This window comes from Leptonychotes weddellii, chromosome 11 (assembly GCF_054177405.1).
Source record: "Leptonychotes weddellii isolate Sample4059 chromosome 11, ASM5417740v2, whole genome shotgun sequence".
NCBI classification, from domain to species: Eukaryota; Metazoa; Chordata; class Mammalia; order Carnivora; family Phocidae; genus Leptonychotes; species Leptonychotes weddellii.
This window is the reverse complement of record NC_138379.1, coordinates 5,503,899-5,518,013: the sequence shown is the minus strand read 5'-3', so window position 1 is coordinate 5,518,013 and position 14,115 is coordinate 5,503,899. Positions and strand designations below refer to the sequence as shown.

General features: G+C 61.8%; 1 protein-coding gene across 1 annotated transcript; it reads right to left on the bottom strand.

The window, feature by feature from the left end:
* Nucleotides 1–7,693: 7,693 nt before the first annotated feature.
* RIN1 (Ras and Rab interactor 1) lies at nt 7,694–13,997 on the bottom strand. The gene is made up of 10 exons (XM_006740187.3): nt 13,520–13,997; nt 13,199–13,379; nt 12,978–13,092; nt 12,801–12,873; nt 12,563–12,654; nt 11,703–12,440; nt 11,185–11,490; nt 10,769–10,900; nt 10,473–10,624; nt 7,694–9,545 (listed from the first exon to the last, which is right to left on the bottom strand). Exons 1-10 carry the CDS (start codon nt 13,603–13,605, stop codon nt 9,072–9,074), a joined length of 2,349 nt encoding a protein of 782 aa, XP_006740250.1. The 5' UTR covers nt 13,606–13,997; the 3' UTR covers nt 7,694–9,071.
* Between the last annotated feature and the right edge of the window lie 118 nt (nt 13,998–14,115).

Genomic DNA, 14,115 nt, shown 5'->3' with positions numbered 1-14,115 from the left:
AGGCAAATGTTCCTTAGTCTTCTGAGCAAATCTTCTGGGTCGGGGGTGGAGACCAGAGCAGCTTTGCTAATTACCTTACGGTGCCAGGGCTGGCCCAGCCGACCCGGCCAGTCCCCCTGAGAACGAGGGCTTTTGAAGCGCTTGCTATATGCCTGGAAGGTCGTTCTTTTAAAGTTTACGTCTGTGAAATGTATAGAATGATCCCCCTTCTCATGAGAGGAAAGTCAATATGGGGCAGTGCATCCTTCCCTTGGCTCAGGCCCAAAGCCTTGAGATCATCCTTGACTCCTCTTTCTCCCACACCCCACATCCAATCTCTCAGCAAATCCTGTTGACTTCACCTTCAGGATAGATCCACAATCTGACTGCTTCTCACCACCTTCTTTGCCACCCACCTCTGGCCCTTGCCACTGTCCCCTTCCATCCAGAATCTTGCAACAGCCTCTCCTCTGGTCTCTGTCTTGCCTTCTCCATCCTACCAGAGGGATCCCTTTAAAACCCAAGACAGATCTGGTCACTCCCCTGCTCAGAACCCTCTGGGCCCCCATCTCACTCAGAAGACGGGCCAACATCTTGGCCATGGCCTCCAGGCTGATGTGGTCTGCCCCTAAACTTCTTACCCCACTCCCACTCACTCCTCTGCTTCAAGTACTCTGGCTTCAGCTGTATGTGAAACTTACCAGGTCCACATCTACCTCTTGTACGGACTGCGTTGTGCATTGTAAGATGTTTAGAAGTATGCCTGGCTTCTACCTAGAGGCCAGTAGCATCCCTCCAGTTGGGACAATCAAAAACATCTCCAGACACTGCTGAATGTTATGCCCCCCGCTGCCCCAGAGAACGCTTGCCCTAGGAGACTATGGGTTCCATGAGGGCAGCGTCATTGTCTTGTTCCCTACTGTATCCCCAGACCCTGGAAAGTTCCTGGCCCATCGATGCTGCTCAGTAGGGTCTGTCAAATGAATGAATGAATAAGACTCAGATAAATGAAGAACCTGGCCCAGGGCCATGCTGGGGGAATCCAGGATGCTATCTGGAGCCAAAGCCCACCTGCTCCCCACACCTGCCCAGACTTCCCCAGAAGTCAGACCATTTCAGAACTGGGAGATCCCTGGAAATCAGCAAACCTTTTTGCAGGTAGGCACACTGAGGCCCAGGGAGTCTCCGAGCTAGTCTGTGGCAGGGCTGGGACTAGAATCAAGACTGCCTGACTTTCATTCCAATTCTCTTTGCTGCGTGCGGTGCCCTGAGGAGCCATCAAGCCCTGTCTGAGAGCCGGGCATGGCATCAGGAAGTGAGGATGGGGGAAGGCACGGCAGCAAGACGGCACAGCCTAGACAGAGTGCTGAAGGGGGGAGCTCAAGATGCCTTTGGAGAATCCAAAGGACTCCACTGGAGTGAGGGACGTCTGGAGAGACTGTAAATGGTGAAGAGGGAATGTCAGAAAGGGGGTAGAGGCCTGGCTTGGAAGGCAGTAAGCTACCCCTAAAAGACTGGCCCCCATCGCGGGGGCCCTGGAGAAGAGGTATGATGGGAGTTCCCTGTGGCTGGTGTGTGGTGGGTGGAGGGGGGACTGGAGGTTGTTGCAATAGTCTGGGAGAGGGGAGGGAGCTGGCTGGAGAGCCGGGCAGCAGGGCGGGCCGGGCTGGGGGAGGCAGCCTCGGGAGGCTCCTTAGGGGCTGGCCAGAGCCTGATCCAAGGGTGTGGCGGGCCCAGTCATGATTCGGGCAATGGCCCGTGCTGGGGCGTCTGAGGGGAGGCTGCAAGCCGTCTGGCGAGTAGGCAGGTCAGATCAGAGGTCAGGACTCCAGCATCAGTTGGAGTGAGGGGTTGGGGGGCAGGCAAGAGAAGCAGGAGGAAGAGGGTCAAAGGCCAAATTCCAGATGGTCTGGCTGGGCTGACTTGCAAGTAGAGGGACTGCTGAGCCAGGAGGGGGTGGGGGTAGAGATGAGCGGGGGCACCTCTGACCCCAACAAAACTAAGGATTTTGTGGGTGAGGATGAGGCTTGGAGCCGCACCTGGGTGCCTAGCATTCCCCTGCTTCCATCCAGGTTGGGAGAGATGGAGTCGAGGTAGCCTAGGAACTTCCTACCCTGGTCAGGATGGGGAAGCAGCGGCACGGCATCAGGGATCTGGGGGTGAGGGGACAGAGAGGGGCTGGTTGCGGTCTTACTCTTTCTGCCAGTCCCATTCAGCCTGACTCATCTTGCTTCCCCCCTAGCGCAGAGAAGATGCTAAAGGATGCAGTAAATGCTTGGATGATGGGTGGGTGGATGGATAGGTGGGTGAATGCGTGAATGTGCACATGGGTGGAAGGGCAGTGAGGTAGGAGAATGCGTGGATGCAGGGGTCGGGTGACAGACGGATAATGGATGGATGGAGGAAGGAGTAAGTGGATGGATGGATAGATGGCTAAGTGTATGGGTGTGCGGACAAGAGAAGATATTGAGAGGCATGGCTGGCCACAAGGATTCAGGCAGAAGTGCTAATTCATAATGAGCCACACCACAATGGATGGTGGGCTCAGGATGCGACTCGGGATTGGTAGGAGTGCGGTCCAGGAGGGCAGGACGGCTCAGACTACCACTAGCAGGGATCATGTGTGATGCTTCCTTGGTACCACAATCTGTCTTCTTGGTTGGGACCCGAGGCCATGGTGTCTTCCTAGCAGGGGTGGGGACAGCTCTGGACACCAAGCTCTGCTCCCAGTGTGGGTTAGGAGGCTGGAGTTCTCTGCTCTGATCGTGGCCCTTATGGTGAGAGCTCACCTCAAGATGGGCTTGAGAACAGAAGCCCACTTTCCCAGAAGGAGCCTTGTCTTCCAGCTACTGGGACAAGCCAGACAGTGGTTTTGGATGCAATGTGTGGGCCCGTGGGGGTGGGGGTGCAGGCGGCCTGCAGAGGGGTTGGCCTGAAGAGAGCCCAGTGTAACAGCCAGGATGGGGGGGTTGAGGATGATTGGGGGGCGCCCCCTGGGCAGGCGTCCTAGAGCCTTGCCACAGCCTGCTGCTGAGCCAGCACATTGCTTTGTGTACAAATCACCTCCTTTCCTCCTTTTTCTTTTGTCCCCATCCCCCCATCTCCCTCCATTTCTAAATTCTTCCCAAACCACCCCAGCCTTCAGGCTGTCAGGAGGAAGGGCCAACTGGTGGGCAGGAGGCGCCTGGTCTTGGGTGGGAGCTGCAGGAGGGGAGGTGGGCGAGGTCCCAGGGCAGAAGTGGGGAGGGAGGGCAGTCTGGGGGGAGGGCAGCAATTTTGGCCTCCTTCCCCTCCCCACGTGCTGGTGCCACACCCTGTGTGCTTCTGGATGGGAGAGACCGCGGGGAAGGGGGCGGTGCTGGGGACTGGACGGGGTGGGAGGGAGAGGCTTGGGGGGAGGTGGGGCCCGGGAAGAAGGGGTGCGTCCAGGCCTGGTCCCTGGGGGTAAGGGATTCTGACAGCTGGAGGGGGCTGGGGGGTGGCGTCCACCATGGAGAGAGCCTGGGTGTGCTGATGGGTGTACCTGGGTGTCTGTACACGACCGTGTGCACGTGAGTGTGCGTGCTTGCCTGGGGCTGGCATTGCTGAGGGTCCATGCAGCTGGGTGATGTGTGTGCATCCCCACAGGCCCACACCTGCGCCCACAGAGGTGAGGGGAGAAGCACAGGGCTCCCCTGGATCGCCCAACCTGGGCACAGCTGGGGCCCTAGTCCCTCTCCTGGCAAATGCCTGGCCTGAACATCTGGCCACATCTGCCCACAAGGATGGCCGTCCTGGAGCCCACCGCAGAGCTAGAAGGGCCCAGCCCCACCGCTCTGCTCAGTGTCCTCCCAGCTCAGAGAGGGACAAGGCTTTGCCCCGGGTCACAGAGTGGAGGCAGAGCAGGGACTACCTGAGTCTGGGGATCCCAGGAGGGGACAGCTGGGACCTTTGCTGTTCCTGTCCTTCCTCTGCTGCTCTTTGGCTGTGAGGGTGGGGACTCTGTGGTCCCTGAGGCATCTGGCAGAAGCCTGCTACCGAGGGTGACCAACTTGTCCCAGTTTGCTGGGGACTCTCCTGGTCTCAGCACTGCAAATCCTGTATGCTGGGAACCCGTTAGCCCGTGTCCTTCCCTCTGCTACCCCAGTGTCAGCATCCCCGTCTCCACCTGCACCCTGGAACTTTCCCTTCTTTTCCTGCCCTCTCGCTGCCCCAGGGATCTCTGGGGTCTCACTGTCCCTCGCACTGTTTCTCGTCCTCTCTCTTCCCTCTCTGCAGTCAGGCGTCTCCAGCGCTCCTGTCACTCTCTGGGGTCTCTGTGTCTCCTCCCCTGTCCCCAGGATTGTCACTTGTTGGTTTTTCAGGTCTGTCTCTCTGTTCTCTGCCCACTTCCATATCTTCCCTGTCCACCTCTGGTGTCTACCCCTGTCTCCCCATTCCTGTTCCAGCGTCTCTGGCTCGCCCCCTTCCCTGGGTGGTCCAGGCCTCCCTCCTCTCCCCCAGCACGCACCCCCAGGGCTGGCTGGGGTGGGAGCCAGGTCTGGGGGCTGTGACCAGGCCAGGAAGGGGAACCCAAGCAGACATGATATTTATGTTAGGACTTCAAAGTGGAGCGGAGCCTGAGGCAGGCTTGGTGGGGGCCAGTGGAGGTAGGAGAGGGGAAGGGGGTGGTGAGCCAAAGCCCAATTAAGGTCAGCTCAGGCCCCTCCCTGGTGAGGGTCTCCTTGGTGACACTTATCTCCCCCGTGGGACACTGAGACCTAGAGTGGGGACAGAACAGGCTATTTTGGTGCAGAGTTCCAAGAAAGGCACTTCCTACAACCCCTGTCCTGCCTCCAGCTCCATCCTTTCTTCCTGTCACCCTGAAGGAGCTGCCGGGTCCTCTGAGCATCAGCCCAGCCAGGGAGGCAGGGGGCCCAGGAGGTGGCAGGAGCAGAGGGCTCCATCTCAGCAGGAAAACATCCCTGGCACTGGGACAGCCGTGTGTTCTCGGCTCTCTGGCAGAGGCCTGGCCTGGCAGGGCAGCGAGGGTCTGTAACCCTGTGAGCCCTGACTGGGCCAGCCGGGTCCAGTCCTTCAGGGTCTCTGGGGTCCACTCCGGCTGCCGGCCTGAGGGCCCAAGGGGCCAAGATGGCCGTGAAGGTCACCCCACCCCTGCCCCCCACCCTTGGCCTAACCCCTGCTAAAGACACCCAGCTGTTGGGGCTGGGAAGGCGTGGGGTCAGGGGCCCAGGCCCCGGGTGGGGAGGGCGGGAGGGGCCGATTGTCTCATCCTGTGGGCTCAGCTCCTGTCCTAAGGCCCTCCCAGTGGCCAGACCCAGCAGACACCCCTCAGGCTGGGCCACCCTTCAGGAAGCCCCCTCCCAGACTAGAGGCTTGCTCCGGACCCAAGATCCTTTCTAGTCGGAAGCCCACCCAGGCCCCCAAAGCCCCAGCCCCTGGGTCATTACCCCCACCCTCCCAGATCCTCCCCAGGCGCTTCCCGTGAATCACTCAGGCTGGAATCTGATGAGCTCAGGCCTCCCCGCCCAGTACTGCCGGCCTCTGCCTCCTTCCTGGCCACTGGGGTTGCCACAACCCCCATGGGGGTCTTCTCAGCAACTTCCAGCCCCCACCAGCGTCCACCACGGACTGGAATGGCTGAGTGTGGCTGGGATAGGCCGGGGCTGGAGTGCGATTAGTCGGGATCAGGGCTTGGACCTCTTCTGCATGATCAGAAGTATGAAAGTATGTGCGCGTGTGCGCATGTGTGCGTGTGCGTGCGCATGTGTGTGCGTGTGTGCGTGTGCGCGCGTGTGCGCGTGTGTATACTTCCTATGCCTGTGCAGCCTGAGAAGCAAGCCCACGTACCGTGTCTGAGTGGGGGGCTTGGCGGTGCTACCCGGGTAGCTGTATGTCGCCGAATCCCTGTGTAGCACTCACCACGTCTGTGTGTCAGCCTGTCCCCATGGATGTGTGTCACCGAGTCACACTCTGAACCCGAGAGGCAGGGAGGGTGTTGAGGGAACGTCTGTGAGCTTGCAGATCTGGGGATGAATGTCAGGGTGTGGCTCAGAGGAGGGGTCCGTGTGTGTCACCGTGTCCCATCCCGCAGGGCATGAGTGGCCAACAGTCTCCAGGTGTTCCCAACACTCTGAGTGTTCCTGTTAAGGCTGGGGGTGCCCATGACCGTAGCCTACAGGATGTCACAAATTCTGTGTGCAAACAGGAGTCCAGATGTTTCTGTGTGTTAAACTGGAGGGGGGCGAACATGGGTCATGAGACCATGGCACGGTGTTAAATGCTCTGCGTTGACGGTGAGTGAGGGTGGTGGTGTGGGTCTCAATGACTGCCCCTCTCCCCGGGCCACTCCACAGGCCCTGGCTCCCGGCTCCCCTTCCCAACCTCTGTTGGCAGGACTCCCGTTCACAGAACGAGCCCAGGGCCCCACTGCGGGGATGCTTCCCCACCCTGGCACCGGGCCGGGTGCAGGCCCTCCGAGTGCCCGGTGGCCTCCCTCAAGAAGGGGGCCTGGCATGTGCCTGGGAACGGGCATGCTCGCCCCCTGGCGGCAGCGAGGGAGAATGCGCCGCCCCAGCCCCAGGAACTCGGAGGAACCGTTTAGGCTGCGTCTTCCCCAATCAGTCATTCCACCTCCATCTCCTAAGTGCCAGTTCTGGGCCACGCATTGTTCTAGGCCCCCGAGATTTAGAGGTGAACAAGGCTGACTTGGCTCAGGCCCAGTGGGGAAGACAGACCATAAACTCACACAGGGAGCGGTGGCGCCTCTGGGGGTGATAAGAGCAACATTTCCAAGCGAGGAAGGGACCTCGCTGCTGCTTGCGAGCCAAATGCCGGCCTTCCAGTCCGGCTCTGCAGCAGCGCGGCTGGGCAAGCCAGCCTGAGGGGTGTCTGCTGGGTCTGGCCCCTGGGAGGGCCTTAGGACAGGTAGAAGTCACGTGGCACCTCTCCCGTGACTTCCTTTTCCAGAAGGCCAAAGGTGGGAGGCAGCGTGAGGGACGGGCGGCGCTGAATCCCGACGCTCGCACAGGTCGCGCTGTTCTTGCCAGATTACGCCTGTTTCCCTCTGGCTGGGGCTGGGGGTGCTTGGTCCTTGGTCCATTCGGACACAGTCGATTATTCCCGAGAGGATGAGTAAATGAGCGCTTCTGTTTTGGAGGATGGCAGAATCCCGAAGCTCCACAGAACCCGGTGTCCCAGCTCTTTGCCCTGTACTAAGCCGCTTTCCCTAAGCAAGCCTGTTTGCTCATCTGTAAAATGGGGGTGAGATCAGACCTAGATGGGCCTCTCATTGCCTGCCCTGCTCAGAGTCCCCACCCCCAGATGGTGACCCTCGATCATGCTGAGTTACCTGGCCTCGGCCCCTGACCAAGCACAATGTCTTGAGAAGAAAAACCAAAAGGCTCAGTAGCAGGCAGGGCCCAGCAGTGCTCTGAGAAGCCACTGCTGGGGGGTGCTAAATTCCCAGAGCCTGGAACTGGGACTGAGCACAGTAAGGGATTAGGAGGGGCTTGCAGAGGCCCCCAAGGAAGGGGCTCAGAAGCCTCTGCCTGTCCCAGTTCCCATGAGACCAGCTCCATATCTGGGGTTCTCTGAGCACCCCTGGCAACCGTTCTAGGTTTTCCTCTGGAACTGAACTTGAGACATCCTGTGTTTGGTTCCCAGAACCCAGGCCCCCACTTAACCTCCCAGCTCCCCACCTCACTGCCCTTCACTCTTATTTATCAAACTCCAATCAGGGGACAGCATTTATTGAGTGCCTATGCAGGCACGGGGGGTGGGGGTGGGCGGGTAGGGAGGAAAGACATACAAAAGGGGAGACTCCCTACCAGCAAGAAGCTTAGAGTTGGGGGTGGAAGTGGGGAGGTAAGAGCTGCTGGTGGTCCTAGAGAAACATTTGGGAGCCCTGCCCCCAAATTTGGTGGTATCTGTCTCTGGACTGCCAGAAATCCCAATGTCCAGGATTTCTACCTTCCAGTTGTCATGTCTGTCTCACATGTGGGCCGATGTCCCTTTGTGCTCAGCACCTGAGGGAGTGCCCCAGAGACTGGCTGGGGTCCTCCTTCCATCAGGGGACAGTTCCTTCCCAGGGAGTGATACCCCTGGAGTTTGCTTCACCCAGGTCCCCGACTCCAAGGGAGCTGAGGGCCGGCGGTGCTGGCCCCCGCACTGACCCCAGGTTGCCCGGTGGCTGCAAGAGCACGGGGCCTCTGACCACCTGCCGCGCTGCAGCCCTGGAGATGCCCTCGCCCCTCGGAATTACCCACTGGCCACTTCCTGGGCCACGCGCACCCCCTTGTGGTAATTGTTGGCATTTTCTTCGCTCCGTTGGATCCCCGCTCTAGGCCCTGCCTTGGGGCTGAAGGGCCCTTAGGGTTAATTTATCGGTGGTTTAGAATAAAGGGCGCTTAGTTGGAGTCTGACACCTGGTTTGGGCGGGGAACCTGCAATGGCCGGCTGTGCGATCGGTATCTTAGGAGTCTCCTTCCCAAACCTCAGTGTGTAGTAAGCCATGCCCAGCCTCCAGAGAAGCTCTTGTGAGGTCCAGAAGGCTTCAGTGCAGAGAAATTGGGGGACTCGTGGGAGAAGGCAGGGCGGCAACTGCACCCTCTCTTTCCAGGACACTTAAGTCTGGAGCTGCCAGTCCTCCAGCTGGGCTACGGCTGGCCTGGGCTCTGAGTCGTTGTTGGCTCCCTGAATCCTCCCAACACCCAGGAGCAGGTGAAGCCTTTCAGAGCCTTGAAGCCCCCAGCCAGGAGGGGCTGCCAGAGGCTGGGCTCCTGTTGGGGTTGTCCCCTGCTGGGCACACTCAGCACTGAAGGCTGGCTGGCCTCTAGCGGGGAGGGAAGGGAGAGAGGCAAAGGGCCTGAGCCCATGGTTTGGGGTCCCTCAAAGCCCCTCAACTTGATTCCAGCGTTCCAGATGCAGCCAGGCCAGGCACGCACGACCCCTGCAGGTGTGATCACAGAGCTAAGTGTCAGATGGAGGTGGTGGCAGACACAGGAGCGGCCTGGGGTGGGGAAGCCTGCAAGGGGTGGGGCTGACGGCTCTGAAAGGCCTTCCCCGCAGGCTCAGGGTTTTCTGTCCCAAATGACCCTTCTGACCACTTCCTGCTACTCCTCTGCTGCCCGGCTTCCCTCAGCCTCTGGCCCCCCTGGCTGAGCCGGGGCCCCCCTGGCCCTCTCCGCAACGGTCTCAGACTCTCCCCTGCTGTCCCCAGGACAGGCTTTGACCTGGATGTCCCCATCTCCCCCACCCCCCTTCTCCTCCTCCCTGCCTCCTGCCTCTAGCTCCCCGCTGCTGTCCTCTGGTGAGGTCCCAGGTGAGGCCCCCTGGGTCTCAGGCCGCTCCGCCCTGCGATAGACAAGGTAGCCAGTTGCGGGGAGCCTGTGGGCCAGGGCTCCAGGGGGCAGGCGGTGGTAGCCCTGCTCCTTGTACAGGAAGAGGCCAAATGTGTCAGGCTGGGTCACTCGGAATTTGGTGGCACAGAGCTGGTTCAGGGTGGCAATCGAGGCCCCTGGGGGCACAGCCAGGGTCTTGGAGGTGCAGCCACTGCTGGGGTCCTGGTAGGCTACTCGGAGGAGGTGCTGTGTAGGAGGAGAAGCAAAGCAAGAGCTCAGTCCTGCCTGGTCTATATCTGGCTGCAAAGCTTGAGGTCCCAGGGTAGGCTTTGTAGGGACAGGGTGCGGTGGTATAAATCCAGGGGTACAGCCAAGAGACAAAAGCTTTTTGGACAAGGGATGCGGCAAGCGGGGCTCTGAGGAAAGGTGAGATCTGCCTTGGCTAGTGAGTCAGAGCTGCAGGCTGGCAGGAAGGGTGGCCCCAGCAGCTCTCCGGAGCCTGACAACCCTACTCGGAACCTTCCCCCGTGCCCTAAGCACTTGTCCTGCATTCACTCATTTCATCCACACATCGACCCCAGGAGATAAGTCCTGTTGCCTCATTTTATAGATGAGGGTATCGAGGCACAAAGAGGTTACGTGACTTGCCCAAGCTCCTGGAAATAGAAAGTAGCAGAGCCAGGATTTAAAGCCGGCATCTGGCTACAGGGTCTAAACTCTTAACCAAGGCTAGGAAGGGTCCCTTGACTGGATGGAGAGGAGGGTGAGGGGAGCACAGGCTGGGAGCCTCACTCCAGGGGAGGGCAGAGCCCCAGTTGGGGGCCAGAAGCCAGGATTTGGGGCTTGAGCTTGCCACCCGTGTCCCTTTCCCCCTCCATGTCATGTCTCCGTTTCCTCATCTGTAAAATGGGGTAATAACGGTCCTAATTTGAGTTTCTATGAAGCTGCAGGGCTGAGCCCCTAGAGCACATGGATCCCTCTCGAGAAAAGCTAGGCCTGGACGTCCACACAGGATGCTGCTTCTGTGACAGGGTGATGTAGGAGTAGCCTCTCCCCTGCTAGGTCTCACTAGGAAAAGGAGGGGACTGTGCAGGATGGTGCCAGAACCCCGCCACCCCCACCACGCCCCAGGGGCCGGGTGGTTCAGGGTGGCTGGCGTGGAGGCCCTGTTACCTGGGAGCTGTGGGTGGCGGGCAGGCGGCGCTGCTCCCAGAGGCTGAGGGAGCGCTGTAGTTCCTGTGAGGGGCTCAGGGGGAGGGTGTGGGCCTGGTCCAGGCCACTCAGCAGGGCCAGGCTGGCCGAGAGGCTGGTCAGGTAGTAACCGCCTGGGACACAAGGGGAAGAATGCAGCTCAGGCTGGGGGTAGGGGACACTTGGCCACCCCCCCCACCACTTCCTGGGGGCCATGCAGCCCCTAAGCACCCAGTCCCACACAGACAGGGAGGTGGCACGTGGAGGCGCTCCCTCACCCTCTCCCGTGAGCAGGCTGGGCTCCAGCAGCTCCGACATGTACTCGGCCTCCAGCAGCAGCTCGGGAAGGTCGCACTGGGCCAGGACAAGGCTGAGCAGCGGGAGGAACTCGTCCGCCCCTGCGCCCTCCCCTGGGGGGTGGTAGAGGAGGAAGCTTCAGACTCCTCTGGGGCCCCAGGGTCGGGTGTCCACTCCGTGTCTCAGTGACCCTCCCTTCCACCTGCTGGGCCTGGGGTGATGTGGTCTCTATGGCAACCACAGACAGGGGCTGGGGAGAGGATGCTCTAGTCTCTGGGCCTCGGTTGCACCATCTCTGAGATGGGAGTGTTGGACCCATGCCCCGCTCCTGCTGTGCCATTCTGGAATCTCTGGGGGGCCTGCCTCTGACTGGGCAGGGGGGCAGGAGGGGGCGTACCCGCGTGGGTCCTCAGGGCTGTGTAGAGCAGCTTGCAAGCCTGCAGGAGCCGCTTGACCTGGGCGCTGGGAGAGTAGGCCCGGAGCAGCTGCAGCAGCTTCTGGCGCACCTGCTCCAGCTCCACGGGGGAGGGCAGGCTCACGTGGGACCCGAAGGCTCCAGGGCCCTGGGTCCGGGCCAGGCGGAGGCCTTCAGCCAGGCGGCCCAGGGAGCCATTGGCGGAAAGCCGGCGCCGCAGGCGGGCCGCCAGGATAGGCCGGAGAGGCTTGAGCACGGAGCGATGCAGCGACTTCTCCAAGATGTGTTCTGCGGAGGAGAGGCGGGCAGGGTCAGGGGCGTGAGTAGGGGCCCCCGGGACGGGACGGGGCTGTAGTCAGGGAGAGAGAGGGACAAAGAGGAGGAGGAATCTCGGTGAGACGGGAGAAGAGCGGGAGAGAGGCGGGGCATGGGAAGAGCTGGAGTTAACGGGGGAGGGGAGAGGTGAGCTGAGCCTGTGGAGCCTGGCCCCGGGGTCTCACCCAGTCTCTCGGGCGGCAGCAGCTTCTCAGGGCCCAGCTCTGCGCTCAGCATGGCCCGGGCCCGGCTCAGCGCCTCTCGGACCCCCTGCAGCTCCCGGGGCTCAGGGCCAGCCCGCACCTGGGTCAGTAGGTCCTGCACCAGCTGGCCCACAGCCGTGTGTCGGTCCTGCGTCAGCGCCGAGGCTGCTCGGCCCACCTTCCGCTCGGGCGCCAGCAGGGAGCAGAAGGCAGCGCTCATGGACCGAAGCAGGGGCCGCCGGCGGCCCAGGCAGGGCGAGGTTGCTGGGCTTCCCCGGGAACCCGGCACCCCCTCCTCTTCCGAGCTGCTGGGGGAGCCGCAGTCTACCTCCTGGAGGGAGGGCAGCGGGGGGAGGCTGGGCCTGGCGCCCCCTGGCACACGGTACCCCACTGAGCTCTCCCTTCGCAGAAGCTGGCGAGGGGGTAAGCTTTCTGTCTGGTTGGGGGCTGCACCTGGCAGCACGGGGACTGGGGGAGGTGGCACGGCAGGTGGTGACAGAGGACTGGAAGTCTCCGTGGACACACGCACTTTGAAGCTCCTCTTGAATTTCTCCCGCTTGGTGGGGCCCAGGTCCCCTGGGAACAGGGGATTGAAGAAGCACAGGGCGGCTCCTGTGCCCTGGTCCAGCTCTTGCGGGGACCGGGGCTTCAGCCGGGGCAGCAGCTGGCCTTCAGATGGGCCCGGCTGAGCCTTGGTGTTGAGGGAGGAGCTCCAGAACTCTAGGGAAACCAATTGGGGCCTCAGGGAGGTTTGGGGAGGGTGCCATGTGCCCGTATGCCTTCCCTTTTCTTCTTGGCCTCAGCTTGTCCATCTGTGCAATGGGTAGCAGAAGAGCCCTTACCAATGCCCAGATGGGAGATGGCTTCGAGTTCCTTGTGGGTGGCTGCCTGGCAGATGGCTCTGGGGAGCTGGAGTGGGAGGAGAAGGATGTCCCTGAGGCCAGAGAGGGAAACAGAAAGCCAGGGGTGTGAGGGATGCTCAGGGCTCTGGGGGCTGACAGGACCTGCAGGGGTTGGGAGGACAGACTGTCCCAGGGAGCTGGGACCAACAGACACCAGCCACCCTGTGGCCAGGCTCACCGGGTATGGCAGTAGGCGCAGATGAGCTGGACCAGGTCTGGGAACATGAGCTCTGAGCCCTCCAAGGAGACGCCTGAGAGATGGGAAGTGCGGTTGTTCTCTGGGAAACACCCCTGCGCCCGGCCCTGACGGCTTCCAGCCCCTTCCCCCCCCCCCCCCCAGGCCAGTCCCGCTCACCCCCAGGGCTCTCCTGGATGTAGTGGCTAGAGACAAAGGAGGAGCCACCGGCCTCGGGCAGCCGCACGCACAGGGCTTGGCACCCGCGAGTGTTAGATTTCCGCACCAGGAACGTCTGCAAGGGACAGGGGTCGCAGGCTCGGCACCTCCGTGTCCGGCCTCTCCCTCTCTCCCCCCACCGCCCCCCGCCGGCCAGTGCTGGGGTCAGGGGCACGACTCACCCCCGGGGGCTCGGTCCTCAGCACATGCAGTGCGGCCGCCGCGTTGGCCCGCAGCTGCAGCCACACGGGCCGCGTGAGCAGCAAGCGCTCCCGCAGGCTCACGGTGCGCCCAGGCCGCTGGGGCCCGCCCGCCTGCCGCCCACTGGCCCCTGGCACGTCGTACGGCGGGTCCTCGGCTGGCCTGCGGGCGGGCGGCAGACTTGAGCAGGGCATCAGGGGGTGGGACCCTTGCTTCACCCTCTCCCCCTCCTCTGCCCTGGGACGGACCCTGCTCTGCCACCCCTCCCCGCCCCACCAGGCTGCCCTTCCAACTTCACTAACTTTTCTCTCTCCGGGCGCCCAGGTGCGAAGTTGGACAGGCTGGGGGCTCCGAGAGGTCCAGCTCCCGGCTCCCCAGGGGTTTCCATGGCTGGGAGCTCCCTTGGTTTCTCCCGGTTTCTCCCAGGACTCAGGAAGGGAATCCAGCCCCCGAGGCAAGAGCGCTCGCATTCCCGGCGGTGAGTAACACTTCCTGAGGGCGGTTCGCCCTGTCACGCCCCACCAGTTAACTCTTGTGTGTCCACTCAGCCCGGGCCGAGCCCGCGTCCTCTCTGTTCTGGGCCCGGCGTCAGGGGGCAGGGGTCCTGTGCGTGCAAGCGCCCCTCCTAGAGCCCCAGCTGTAGCGCTGCCACCTCCACATGGTGCATCACGGAGCCTTACCGGCCTCCTCAAACCACACAAGCAGGCAGGAAGGGGTTAAGCAGGGCCCGTCTGGGTCCCCACAGGCCCCAGTTTGGCCCTCGGGGCACCTTTAAGTCTGCGGTCATTGGCTCCTCTGTGCGTGGCCCTGGGGTCAGCCCGGTGGGAGAGCACCCCCTACCGGTCACAGATGACTCAGTCCTGAGCCTAACTTGGCTTTTGGGATTTCAGGTTGCCAT